General features: G+C 34.5%; 1 protein-coding gene across 1 annotated transcript in view; it reads left to right on the top strand.

The window, feature by feature from the left end:
- Positions 1-13,541, top strand: part of LOC140652806 (doublecortin domain-containing protein 1-like) — a 38,328-nt gene that overhangs the window by 7,862 nt on the left and 16,925 nt on the right. The window contains 4 exon segments of the mRNA XM_072864041.1: positions 7,269-7,544; positions 7,981-8,039; positions 9,556-9,620; positions 10,073-10,235. Coding sequence (XP_072720142.1) covers positions 7,269-7,544; positions 7,981-8,039; positions 9,556-9,620; positions 10,073-10,235 — 563 coding nt within the window.

Here is a 13,541-nt window from a genome sequence, read left to right as displayed (position 1 = left end):
TGGAACAGATTTGTCATGCGTCAGTGCCAGCACAGAGAAGGTGGCTGGAGAACTTGTCCAGGACAAGGGGAAAAGATGGAAGAGGGGAGCAAATCTGCCCATTGTGATGTCACCGAGCCATTAGATCATATTACTTTATCATCAAATTGCACTGAGCTACACTGAGTAAAATTTATAAAAGTCAGCACATGGTAAATGAAGCTGTTTTGAGATAATGCATATCACCAATGAATGTTTGAAGGTTAAGATATATAAAAGAGGAATAGTAGTCAGTCACAGAAGATCAATCCAGTTACTGAATAAAATTTGCATTTCTTTCTGATTTCTGTAACTGGTACTGAGATTCATCTAGTTTAACATTAAAATTATATTTCAGCAATAAAATTGGCTTATTTTGGTTCATAGAATTACTTGGTTCTACATTATTATGTTATTGTTACCTTAATCTTGGTTTGGGGAGGGGGGGGGGTTGTTGTCCATTGATATTTCAGGCAAGTTCAGGGCCCACTGTGCTAGACACTGTGCACACATATTGTTAAATAAAATCCCATCACCAAAAAAATTAGTAAATCTATTTAACAAAAGATCTAGAAGAAAGAGTAATTCAAGGAATTTGGGAGGGCAATGAAAAGCAACCTGTTTTGCATAACTGGTCAAATGGATCGGTTTGTATGATTAAAAGGTTTTGTAGCTGTTTTCAGTGAATGGGATGTTTAAAGTTTGTCGTGGTGATCTGTAGGACCCGGTGGTATCTCTGCATTTTGTAGACTGTGAAAATGATAATATATACTTCAAATACAAACATTTGTTTAAGAAATGCACAACAGGGCCTCAATCCTGCAAAGAGGCATATATACTTCTATTTGCACTGAAGTAATAGACATATCGACATGCTTTATAGTAAACAACTGTGTCAGTATTTGCAGGAATCGGCTCTTAAACTGTAAAGGCCAGCTTCAGATTTGCTTTAGCGTTTACTGCTACTGTTAGTTTTGCTGGTAACTGTGATTGCTAAGCTGTTACAGGTATCAATCCATAAACTGTTGTCTGAAAAACAGTACAGCTGGCTGTGTAAATTGTACATTGTTTCTTTTCATTAAAATAAAACATATATTCAAATGTTGATCTTTATACAATATTAAAGCAAGCAGTCACTTTAAGAGCTTACTTTGCAAGTTTTTCTCAGCAGAGCTTTTGCAGTAACAGTGAAAGATTCCTTCTCACAGGTAACTTGCACATCAGATGGCAGATCTCATGCATAAGAAAGTATAATTTAAGGGTTTCTCAACTGACCACCAGTCTGTCTCAGTCTATGACAGGTAAAATATTAGACTGTATATATGTCCAAAAGCCAGTGATCTATTTTAGGTTTATGTAAATTCTGACCCAGATTCAGGTCATTTTATCTCAAGGTATATCACACAGTTGTTTTTCCTAAATTAAAAAAAAGAACCCTTCCTGTTAAAAGAAATAAAATAATTACAAAGCTCCTGAGTTCTTGGTGATGTCTTTGTAGAAACAACTTCTGAAATGCAATAGTTGTTCCGTTCTAATAGGGGTAGAGGAGATAGAGAGCAGCACGGAGAAGAGAAGAAGAGAAGAGGTGGTTTTATGAAAAATCTGTATGACTTTATTTCAGGTATTTCTGATTTTATTATATATACAGGTAATCAGATTAATCTAACTCCACAGAGAATGTATTTTCTTTCTCTATTTATAGCCTCCAAATTTCCCTTTCAATTCCAAATCTTGCTACTCCAGAAAGGAGCAATATGCAAAGTATACATGTATGCAAATGAAACTCTGTCTAAAACCCACCATGTTCTCACAAGCTGTAGAGAAAATTATGATACAAGATTGGTTCAATTTTCTAATCGCTATTTAATCATCAGTCTTAACTATTAACAAAAAGCTTATGCTTTCATTTGAGTTACAATCTTTTGTACTTCTAAACAGGAAATGGCAGGCAACAGAAGTCTAATAAGTGCTCAGGAAAAATGCCATATGGCATGTGCATCATCTCAAAAATATGATGAGCTCTTAACTTTGCAAATGTCTTCATGCCACATGGATGCACAACCTACATTAGCAAAAAATGTGTGAGTAAAGCCATGGCAACTTTTCACTCATGTCATTTGTCAAAGATGTTTAATTTGCTGCCGTGTGGTAAGTTGTAAAAATATAATTGAGTATTTTGTTAGCATCAGCCTCAGACTAAAGATGAAGAGAAGTAAAACATTTAAAATATTTTTGTTTTCTCTGTATAGTATACTCTGAGTTTCACTCAACTAAGGGGGAAAATATCTCAAAACCCTACAGATAGGTTGATTTTCAACTTTTGTCTTTATTTAAAATTTTAGTCCTTTCAGTGTTTGAGAATCCTTCACTCTGGATCCATCTGCAGCTGACTTAGTGGTCCTGGAATCTGTAAAATAATTTTCTTTGTCTTCTCACGTTTCTTCGGCTCTTTAGATACCAGTTCTTCTTCTTCAGTCAGACGGCAAACTGGAACGCCGAGTCATAGTGTTAATAATTGATTTCAGTCAGGAGGGTTGATGATATTTTTGTACCAAAGAAAGTATAAGAATGATTACAAATGACAAGATACTGCATGTACTTATCGAAGGGAAGAGATCCCACCGTGTCCTGAAAGCCCTCGCCAGAGCGCAGCGAGGGTCGGCTGCTCCCTGCGGGTCGGGGAGCTGGGGGCCGGGCCTGACAGCCAGGCCGCGGGGCAAGGGCTTTGCCAGGCAGGGCCCAGCTGGGGTGGCAGCCGGCGACAGCCAGAGCCCGGGTCATCAGGCAAGCCCGGGGTGACGAGGCAGGGCCAAGGTCGAGCCAGGAACACGAGGCAGTAAGCCGCGGTCAGGACCAGGTCTGGTGTCAGGGTCAGACACAGCCAGCGGTCGCCAGGCCCAGCCGGGAAAGTCAGCCCGTGGGCCGGGCCTGGGTGCAGATCAGCGGGGCCTGTGGCCAGGCGTGGGTACAGGCATGGCTGCCACGCGGGTGGGGCCGCACCTCAGGCAGGGCCGAGCACTAGAGCTTCGGCTGAAAGGCAGCTCCCACAGAAGGGGGCCAGCCTTGGCTGAGGCCGCCCTGCAGAGCTGTCTGGCAGCTCCCCACAGTCACCGGAGGGGAGGGGCAGCCCTCAGCTGCGCTATCTCTAAGCTGGCCCTGAGCCCAGCAGCCAGATCCCCAGGAGGGGGATGCAATCAGGGCCCTTCCAGCCATTTAAGATCCCAAGGTGCTGCTACCCTTTTTTCTCTGCTTCACAGAAAGCCATGGGAGCAGATGGTAGCCACTTTAACTCTGCAAGTATAAGTGACACCTAAGTTTCAAACTTTTGCAGCTTTTTATTTACCTTGTTATCTACCTAACTAGTAAAACTGTGCTATGATGACTCAATTAACAATTTCTTTGTGAGCGCTTATTTTGGTCAAGGAAATGGATGTTCTCATTTTTGGGGCTGATTTCTTTTCTGAAGTGTGGCAGCTTCATTCCTCAGGCATTGAGTAGGTTTTGTCTGTTCCAGGCACCGAAAGAAAATCCCATTTCTCTGGCATTCGGCATGAGACAGAAGAGGCGTATTGGGTGCTGTCTAGTTTCTTGGCTAAGAAAAATGAGATAGCAAATGCTGTCAGATTATTGTGATATTAAAAAAGGATTGTTTAAACATTTTCTTCTGCATTAGGCACCAGTTGCCTAACTGAGCAGTATAGTTTCTTTTCTTCTCTTTGGGGTACGGGAGAAAAATCTTTCATGGCCAGAGGTCTGTGGGATGCCAGGGTTTCAGTGGGGAAGTGACAGAGAAAGGAGAAGCAGTTTCTTTCTATTCATCGACTCAGAGATCCAGGATAAAATTTTCATTGAAACCTTTGGCAAAATTCCCAACAATTTTAGTGGGACATGAGTTTCACACACAGCCTGCACTTGTTAGGTTATTACTCAGAGTGTACTCATTTAGAATAGATTGTAATTTTGTGATAGACTGTAATTGGAAAGAGTATTAGGAGAAAAGGGGAAGATTTGGCTTTCCTAATAACAGGAAAATGATCATCACTTTTTCTTTCCAACTGCTGTATGAGTTGAGAACAGTTTAGTTTACTTGGCAGGTGTGAGGTTTGCAGCATTATTTGTTGAAGAAGGTCCTTCCCAAAGTGATACAGATTATGTGTGTAAATCTGCTCTTTGTTGGGTGCATTATTATGAAGGCAGTTTCCCAAACATATTCAATTTACTAAACTATTAGGCTTTGGTTTTTATCATGTAAATGATGTATACTGTGGGTTTCCTGTATAATAAAATTAAATTTAGAATTTTCACAAGTCTTATGATGATGTTAATGCAGGCCTGTACCAGAAAGTGTTTCAGGACCATAATACATGAAACATCATGTTTTCATCTATCAATATAAAGATACATTAATAGGGTTATCTGGAACGTACGTGCATGTAGTGCAACAATAACGAAAGTGCACACAAATATGAAATATATAATATGATAGCTGGAGAAAAATACTTCAACGATGCAAACAAATAATGACTAAATATACAATTTGCTTAACCCCTCCATTGTGGTTAAGATCTGATATTGCCATTATTTTAATTTTTAATACCTTTGGTAGATAAATAAAATACCTTCGCCGTGCAGATAATGCTTTTCTTGAGAAATCCAACATGAAGTGCAAGTACAAAAATAAAAAGGTACATTTAAATATGTAAATTTCAAATAGGAGAATATTAAAATAAATCACTATATCTTTTGAACAACTACTGAAAAAAATAGAGCAAAGAATACATGCTTGTCAAATATGCAGTATAAATAAATAATTTAGGTGAAAATGGATGACTAGATGTAACAAAGAGACGACCAAATAATGAAGGGCTAAAGGGTGGTTGTTACATCTGATGTACTTCATTGTATATTGTAAGTAATTGCTATCCATAAAAAATTCCATGGCTTCTGTATAAGAAAAAGAGACAATTTGACAGGCAACACTAGTAGTAAGCGACAGCAAGTACAAATCCTTGGCAACTGTCATTATCCTGCTGTTGAATTCACATCCAAAACTGTGTGATAACTTTGACCTGTATAGCTGTTACTGAACCAATGTCTGTTAAAGTAACTATATTTTTAACTTATGGAAAAAAATATTAGCCATGTGCAGATTTATGTCTTAGAAAACTGTATGGACTATTTACTTTTCTTTAGTATACTGTTGTTTTCTATTTGAAGAAGAAATATGGAGAAATGTGCTTTAGTTAGACAATAATGAAAAATTAGAAAATTGAACTAGAGCAATAGAATAAAAATTTTGCTCTGACGTAGCTAAACAGTTGCAGCATGTAGAACTAACTGAAAGTAAAAGTTCTTTTTGTAATAATTACAAAACATGTCAGTGCTTTGGCCATGAATAAACAGCAGGTTAATTGCTTTTAAATAGGAAAAAAGTTGTTAGAGCTCTTTAGGTTTTTAGGTTTTTTCTTTTCTTTTCCTGTTTAAATTTCTGGTTTCAAACTCTTTTCTTTCTGTATCTCTATCTGGGCATCTTTACTTGTGCCGTAAAAATAGGATCACAAAATCTCAGTGTTAGCAACTAGCAAAATTTACCATTGACTAAGAAGAAATTTTGCTTTTATATGGAGTACCAAGCTGTTTTTCCTGACTAGTGAATGCCATTTCACATTGGCTCTTTCATGAGGTTTCCACATATTAGGACCTTCATTTTATGGCGTTTAATCTCCAGAAGGATGGGCCACCAGGGTTATGTCTAAATTTGAGTTTTCTCAAAGTATAAAACAGCTCAGCAGTGCAAGAGTAAGATTACTCTTGGTAATTGCATGCTTGCATTTTCTGTTTGAAACCACCTCTGTTAAGGAATTGGAGTGTATGCACAAATACCCTAAGGTTTACATACACTGTACGTATAAATAGTTGTTATGATGGTGGGAAATTTTAAGAAAAAGCTGGACGAGGACTAGGGAACAATAATAGTAGTAGTCCTGTAGGTATTTTCCTTGTATAGTGTAATTTGGTGACAGGAAGTTTTGTAGGTAGTATACATTGTTGAAAAGTAGTAGCCCTTTGCTACACCAGACCACTTACATAATGGTTTACTTGTCATGTAAACAAGGCAATTCCTAGTTAATACTAACAGTACTGTTAATATTCCATCAAAATAGTTCATGAGGAGTAAGTAAGGATGCTATCTGCTGAAGAAGGAAGTTATCTACAGAATTAATAATGGCAATTAATAGATTTTTATTGTTTAAAGAAATTTGGTTTTGGTTTTGTAGTTATTTTCTGCTCTTGAAGTGGGTAACAAAACGGTCTTTTAAGAAAAAGAGTATTTACAAAAAGTAATGTCCTCTTGCTGTCACTAGTCAGAATTCAAAACTCGGCATAATGTGTTCAGGCTCATAATACTAAAAAGCGTTTTCTTTGATTGTGCTTCAATATTTAGTACTCCTGTGATAGTATATTAGTTTAAGGATTTCCTAGGTAAACATACTGCTATCCATGTGGACAAATTTTGAAGTTCACATTTGTTGTGACATCATTTTTGTAATTTATAATGGCCATATTCTGACACTTAAGAATTATTTGAATATGAAAGAAGAATGAGGGCTTGATGTAATCCGATTCCTTTCTTGGTTCTTCTTGATCTTTGATACTGCTGTTGGCATAGTTATACTAGTGCTGATCTGGATCTTCCAAAAACTGCATAAAATTAGATGGTGTGATCTTCATATGGGTGAATATTCCATCTAGACTTTTGGCCTACAATATAAAGTAATTTTGTGCCATTAATAGTAGCCTCAAATTGACAGTTGGAGGCTTTTGTTCTCATTGTTTTTAATGTTTTTGTGCAAATAAAACCTTTTTTTTTTAGCTTTATGAGATAATTTACTGTTCATTTTGTATGAAGGAAGACTAGCACAGACTCAGTGCTATTGCAATATAGTATAGCTGAAATACCTACTGTACTTCACCATAATCCTGTCCTACAGCACTTTATACAGTTCCCATTCCGATCCTAACTTGTGCAAAGATTAATTCAGCTGAATTCTGAAATAATTTTATAGTTTGCAGAAATAAGAATCAGGATGAAACTATTAACACAGTTTCATAAGGTGTTTTCCAACTTTAATTAAGTTGTTGTAGGCTTTTCTGAACTCCTTACAGTCAATCAGTACTAATTTCAAGTAGATGAAAGACCAGAGCACAAAGATAAAATTTTAACTATATTTATCATATTTCTGTTTCAGAAAATATCTCCCTCCCTATGCAAAAATAGGTGTTAAAAATATTGAAGGGAAGCAAAGCTCTAGACAACTGTTTGCCCATAACATTTGCCTGCAATCAGCAATGGTATCAAGAAGGTCAAAACTTCAAGATTGTTCTACACATCAAACAAAATCAGTTCAGAGCTGTGATGGAGTATCAGACATAGACAGCTACAAATCAAGCAGTACAGACATTTTCTGTCCTATATTGCCATACAAGAGAAACAGAGCTGAAAGTGTTCCTTCAGGTCAACTAAGGTAATCAAAACTCTTCTCTGTTGCTTTTAATCATGACTACTGCAGTTCAGTCACCTTGTAATGGTGATTCAGTTGATATTCTAAAACAGATCTTGCTAATATTTATTAAGATTTCTTGACCTAAAAATTTCTCAGAGTATATCCTTTTTAAAACTGTATTGATTTCATCAAACATTTCTGAAAGACAAATAAAATTACAATAAACCAGGCATCCTAGTTTGCTTTACAAATTTTTAATATACTTAACAATAGATAGGTAATATCCATCAAGTTTACCCTCTGTAAAGAAGAATGTGATTCTGCATAATTAATCCAAAATGAATTGATTCTTCCTGTCTGGAAAATCCAAGAGGACAGTTGGATTTGCAATGTACCATAAAGGTGATTAAAGTGAAGACCTGGTGAACAAAAGTGTGTTTTAGTGTGTTTAATGTAGATCTCCTCATCAAAAGCCTTTTGTTGTTAGTGTCTTCTGTTTTGAGTATGTAAATTGTTGTAAACTGAGACAAATCTAGATGATTATAGTTATCATGGTATCCCCTCATTTGTGTCCAAATGTGACCTCAAATAGATACAAATGGCTCTTAAATTTCTTTTTTGTAAATGTTTTCTGAAAATGCTTTATCCAAAACCATTAAAGTATTTGTAATTGCTAATTTTGTATGATAAGACATGTATTTTAATATACTTGTCCCCTGGTGTATTCTTAAACTCTAAAAGAGTTTAAAGTCTTAAACTCTAAAACCAAAAAGAAAATATATAGTTACTTTTTTAGGGGCCCACTTTCTGGTTTTCTTATTTATATGGTTTAGTACTCAACACCAAAGTAGCTACGCTGATTTAATAGCATGACTTGCTTTAGAAATGTTAAAAAAAATACAAAAAAAACAGGATTCTTATGTGGTTATTTTGTCCTTCAAGAAATGTGGAAACTGTAAAATATGTGAGATTACCTACATACCATTATGGTTTAACTGAAGTATCAGTTCAGTGCTAACTGAAATGAATGCAAAAATTTCCAAGGTTTTTCATGGGAGAGAAATTCAAATCTTAGGCCTCAAAGCAGTTTTGAGTTCTGCATGGGAACCTCTTGTTGCAGACTAGGAAGGACGGAGACCGTATGTCACAAATGTTCTTGCTGAAGTATGACATTTTGTTATAAATCTGCTTCCCTCCCTTTTTTTTTCTTTTTAAAAATAGTCTTACTGTGGTGTTATTCAGAAGTTGTCTGCGGTATGAGCATTTAAAAATAGTATTATGATGTTTTTTTAATTGAGTATTCGTTTATTGAATTTTATTCTGGCAGCTGCATTGAATATATTTTGCTATCTGGGAAACAGAAACAATTAACAATAAGCCCCACTCTGCAGTCACTGTACAGGCATAATTGCTGTCAATTTGATTGAAATTTTGCCTGAGAAAAGACAGTCGTCAGTTCTTACTTTTTAAACTAGAAGCAATAATCTACATAGTAAGTGCTGAAAGCACTCTTTAATTACAAGTTTTCTCAGAATCAACAACATTTTTTTCTATATTTAATTGTGCTGATAGATTTTGAGAAATACTTTTAAAATTAGGTGATTTATTTTCTTATGAAATTCTTAAAATATTGCATAAAAGGACTTCATATTGGAATTAAGCAACTGCTTTCCAAGTGTTCTAGAAGTTCTGAATAAACTCAATTTGGGATAGATTAAGTCTATTTTGCTTGTAGCAGTCCAAATTATCTGTATTTTCTATATTTATAACTTAGATACTGTGAACTAGATTCTTATACTGTGAAGAATTTTAATGACCATATGTTCAGATTGTCTTTTCACACAATTATAATAAAAGTTCTAAAAAACAAGTGAAAAAAAAAGAAAAGACAAATATCTTGGATTGTTTCTTTAATATCCTAAACTGGATTTTTTTCAACAGAATTAATTGTGCTCTGTGTTTCAGAACTCTGGCATGTCCAGAGGGCATTTGAAGTATCCAAAGTTACTAAACAGCAGCCAAATGTAATCAGTCATAGCTTACAAAAATGGCACAAGAAAGATCTTTGCTAAAGTTTCTGTGTCCTTAATTAAGCCAGTAACCTCTAATAGAAATTTTATTGCATGCATAAAGTTTATTTGTAGCTTTTGCTTCAAACCCTAACGTAAATCATTTTTTCCTTTAAAATAAGCTTACTTGAAACTTTTCTTCCTTTGTACACTATTCCTAAAATTTGTGACTTGTTAAAAATTCTTATAAACGCTAAGTGAAATAAGTTCCAGCATAACATACAATATTATTTGACATTAAAAGGCAAGAGCACAATACTTTTAAACCAATCTCTTTAAGGTTATGTGTTTTTCTCATCTTGTTATCCTATGATTTCTAGTAATAATCACTAAAATACTAAGTGACTTGTAGTGCAGTTCCTATGATTGGTAAATTAGTTGAGAGTGGATTTTTATTTCCGATTTTTTTTTCTGACTAAGTATTGAACATAAAATAAATATGTTTGTAATCAGTATTCCTTACCTCTTGCATTCATTTAGCTGCTGGAAGAGTGCTCTGAAAAGCTGAATCTGAACATGGCTGCACGATGAGTGTTCTTGGCAGACGGCACTGAAGCACTAGAACCTAAAGACGTACCCTGTGATGCCGACGTTTATATTTCAACTGCAGAGACCTTTTTATATCCATTCAAAAAAATAAAAGGTAAAAAAAACAAAAACAAAACTGAGAACCCCCAGCAAATGGCTTAAGGGGTACAATTAAAAATTATTTTCGTCCTGTCTTTTTGCATGGTTTAACAAAACTAATGTTTACTCATTTACAGCTCAGTAAGAGGATAATGTGCTTAATGAAAGAAAAATCTACTGACAGCCACGTTTATTGCCCTTCATTAGCATTGGTACTTAATTTAATATAGATCTGAATAGACATTAGGGAGCCTGCAGGAGGTTAAATGGTGAAAATGTAAAGAGATTATTGAATTTACTGTTTAGTTTCATTGACATCAAACAGACATAATTAATGAGGTTTATTCCACTAGCAAAAATAGCCCAGAATGTAAGATTGGATTCATTAATGTCATTGTTTAAAAATTTTTGAAAGTTTAATACAGCAATATGGAATATCTACTTTACTATGCTTTATTAATTTTAGATTGTTTGGTAAGACCATTATTAAAATTTTTCTTCTTTCCTTTTCATTCCTTTACCAATGTGGTAATTATGTTTTATTTTTTACAAGGGGGGAAAACTATTTCTGAATCCTTTACAGTTTAAATGTGAATGTAAATATTTTTCTCGCCTGTCATATTTTAAGATAATGAAGCACATTGTGAGATTTCTGCAGTAAATTTGTAGTAACATTTTATAACATTAGCTTAAGTAGGATACAGTATCAAATTCAAGATACCAGTTGGGTATTTTATTAAACTATTAATTCAACCGGCATTTGTGATAAAGAACTTCTAATTGATATAAGCTAATGTATAATAAAAAGCAAAATTATTATTAGGATAGTGCATGTGTAGGTAGGAATCTACAATTCCAGTGTACAATTCCAATGAGAAATGCAAATAAGAAATTGTTTAACATTTGAAACATTTGGAACATGTGAACATTCCAATTTGTATAATCTTGTAGTGGTAAAATGTGATAAGTTTTTTAAAAAGTTAGGGGTAGCAGAGAAGAAAAACAAAAGACAAATCATTCAACTAGTGTGGATATTTTATATATATGTTGTATATGTTTTATGTATATATTTCTTTGCACTTTGGGACATTTTTTTTCTTATGTACTTCCTTTAGAAACAAGCCTTGGGTTTTATTTTTCTACATAGTTTTTAAATAGCATTTGTTATCTTGGGAAGTATTAGGAGACATACTTTAGTGTTATATATTTCATTCTGAATTTTAAAAAATACAAATTATCTTTCACTAATTCTTTTACAGATTGATATTAGTTAGTACAAATACATTTGAAGAAGATATCTGTATAGTACTCGGTACTGGCTATTTGCCTAAGAAAATGACTACTACATAGCTCTCTGTAGACACATAAAAATCTAATCTAATATTAAAGGCTCTACTAATCTAATAGTAGAGCCTTTATGATATAAGTCCTGTAATTAAAGGTGTGTTTACATATTCATGGTGGTATTCATGAATGAAACTTATGTTAGTAAGCCTGTGTCTTACATAATCAATTTTCTATGTGATCAGCTGTTGTTTATAACATAAAAATTATTCTGAGTATGATACAGGTGATCCATTCACTGGAATGGCTATAATGAATGGCCTATATCTTCAGTAAAAGGCAGATATTTGTATTTATTCTTGCAAAAGTGTATGATAAAACTGCTATTGGTACTGTATGAATCATTGAAATGATCCTATTATTGCAGTATTTTTATATGAGTACTGCTATAATTTGTTACAAAGTCTTCACTGGTACTCTTATTATAGTTTCTCCATGTGTATGACTTGAGTGTTATGATAGATTTTCAAATTCATTAAGCGAGTCTTTTTTTCTTTCTCTCATTTTCCTCTTGCAAGCCAAGTTCAAAACAAAAACTTCTGTGCTTTGTCTGCATATCTTTGGCTGTGTTTCATTGTGACATGCACTGCTGTTCTTTTAGCACCAAAATGTTGGCACACATTACTGAAAATTTCACACCATCTCTTGCTGGATCAGCAAGCTTAACCTACCAAAATCTGGTGTTGTTGAATGGTTTTTGACTGATAATCAATCTTTTTGCTGCTCGACAGTTGTTGCTGGGACACAGACTAGAGCAGGTGGCAGATGTGTCTTGTCTTTTGAGAAAAGAAAGAGTAGGTGAGCTTGGGCACAGAGTAACATATTGTGTGTCCATTAAAAGGGTAAGTATAACAGGAAGAAGTCACTGCTATAAGTAGAAAAGCTACCAATACAAGAAAATAGGCCTTTTACACCCCTGTTTACAAGTTTAATAGAACTGGAAAATGACAGTTAATAGTGTAGAATTCCATATCTCAAAAATCAGAACTGATGTTAAAAACATTCATAAATTCTCTGTATAACATTCCGTAGTACTTTTTTTGCTTATATTTTTTTATTTATACATAGTATGAATGAACAATGTATACATTTTTAAAAAGCTACAGGATGTTGAAGAGAGGTTTTAGAGATGTATAAAGACACAGAGATAGATAGTACGTATTTTATATTTTCTTTCTCTAGCCCAAGACTGGGAAGAGAGCATAGAGTAGTATGACTTGTCAGTATAAACATACTGATTGCTGCATTTGAGTCCTTAACGCATAGATAACAAGGTCAAATGTCAGTAGCAAATCCTTTTTGCATGGGAATGGAAGATCAGTGATATACTGTAAAGCCCCAACCCTGCAAATATGTATAAGTTATCCCATGGAAATCAGAGAGACTTTTCACATGTGTAGTTACACATAAATATTTGCAAGATCAGCACCTGTGTGGAAATCTGTATTTCAAGTACTGTGTAAATCGCAAAGTCTGTCAGAATTGTATCATCTTGCATATACTTTCATTGCTTCAAGTGGTATAAATACCTGGATAAAATATAATTCCCAGTGATGTTGATGTCTTGGTTTATTTGGATTTATTCACCTTCTCATCTTTCTGACAAATTAAGATTTGAATTGAAATTTGGATTAAATGAGTAAGGATTCAAACATAAGTTGTCAAATTGGATGATCGGGGATAAAAATTGAAAGCCATTGCTTCTTTTAATTTAATTCAATATTTATAATAAATACATGTGACATGAGTTATAAGGTGCCATTCCAACAGAAGTTTAGCAAACAAAAAAGTATCAAGTCTCAAGCATTTAAAACACATTTTTGGGGGACTATTGTGGAACTAGTGTGTTACAGAACTGTGCCAAAGGGTTAATGCTCAGTAGTATGTTGTTCTTCCATGTAATTTACATATGGTGATGATCAATGGTCATATTTAGTTGATTATTCATTGGAAATATATTGGAGACCACGTACTTCAG

The sequence above is a fragment of the Ciconia boyciana genome, chromosome 6 (assembly GCF_034638445.1).
Source record: "Ciconia boyciana chromosome 6, ASM3463844v1, whole genome shotgun sequence".
Taxonomy (NCBI): Eukaryota; Metazoa; Chordata; class Aves; order Ciconiiformes; family Ciconiidae; genus Ciconia; species Ciconia boyciana.
This window is presented reverse-complemented; position numbering and strand designations above follow the sequence as displayed.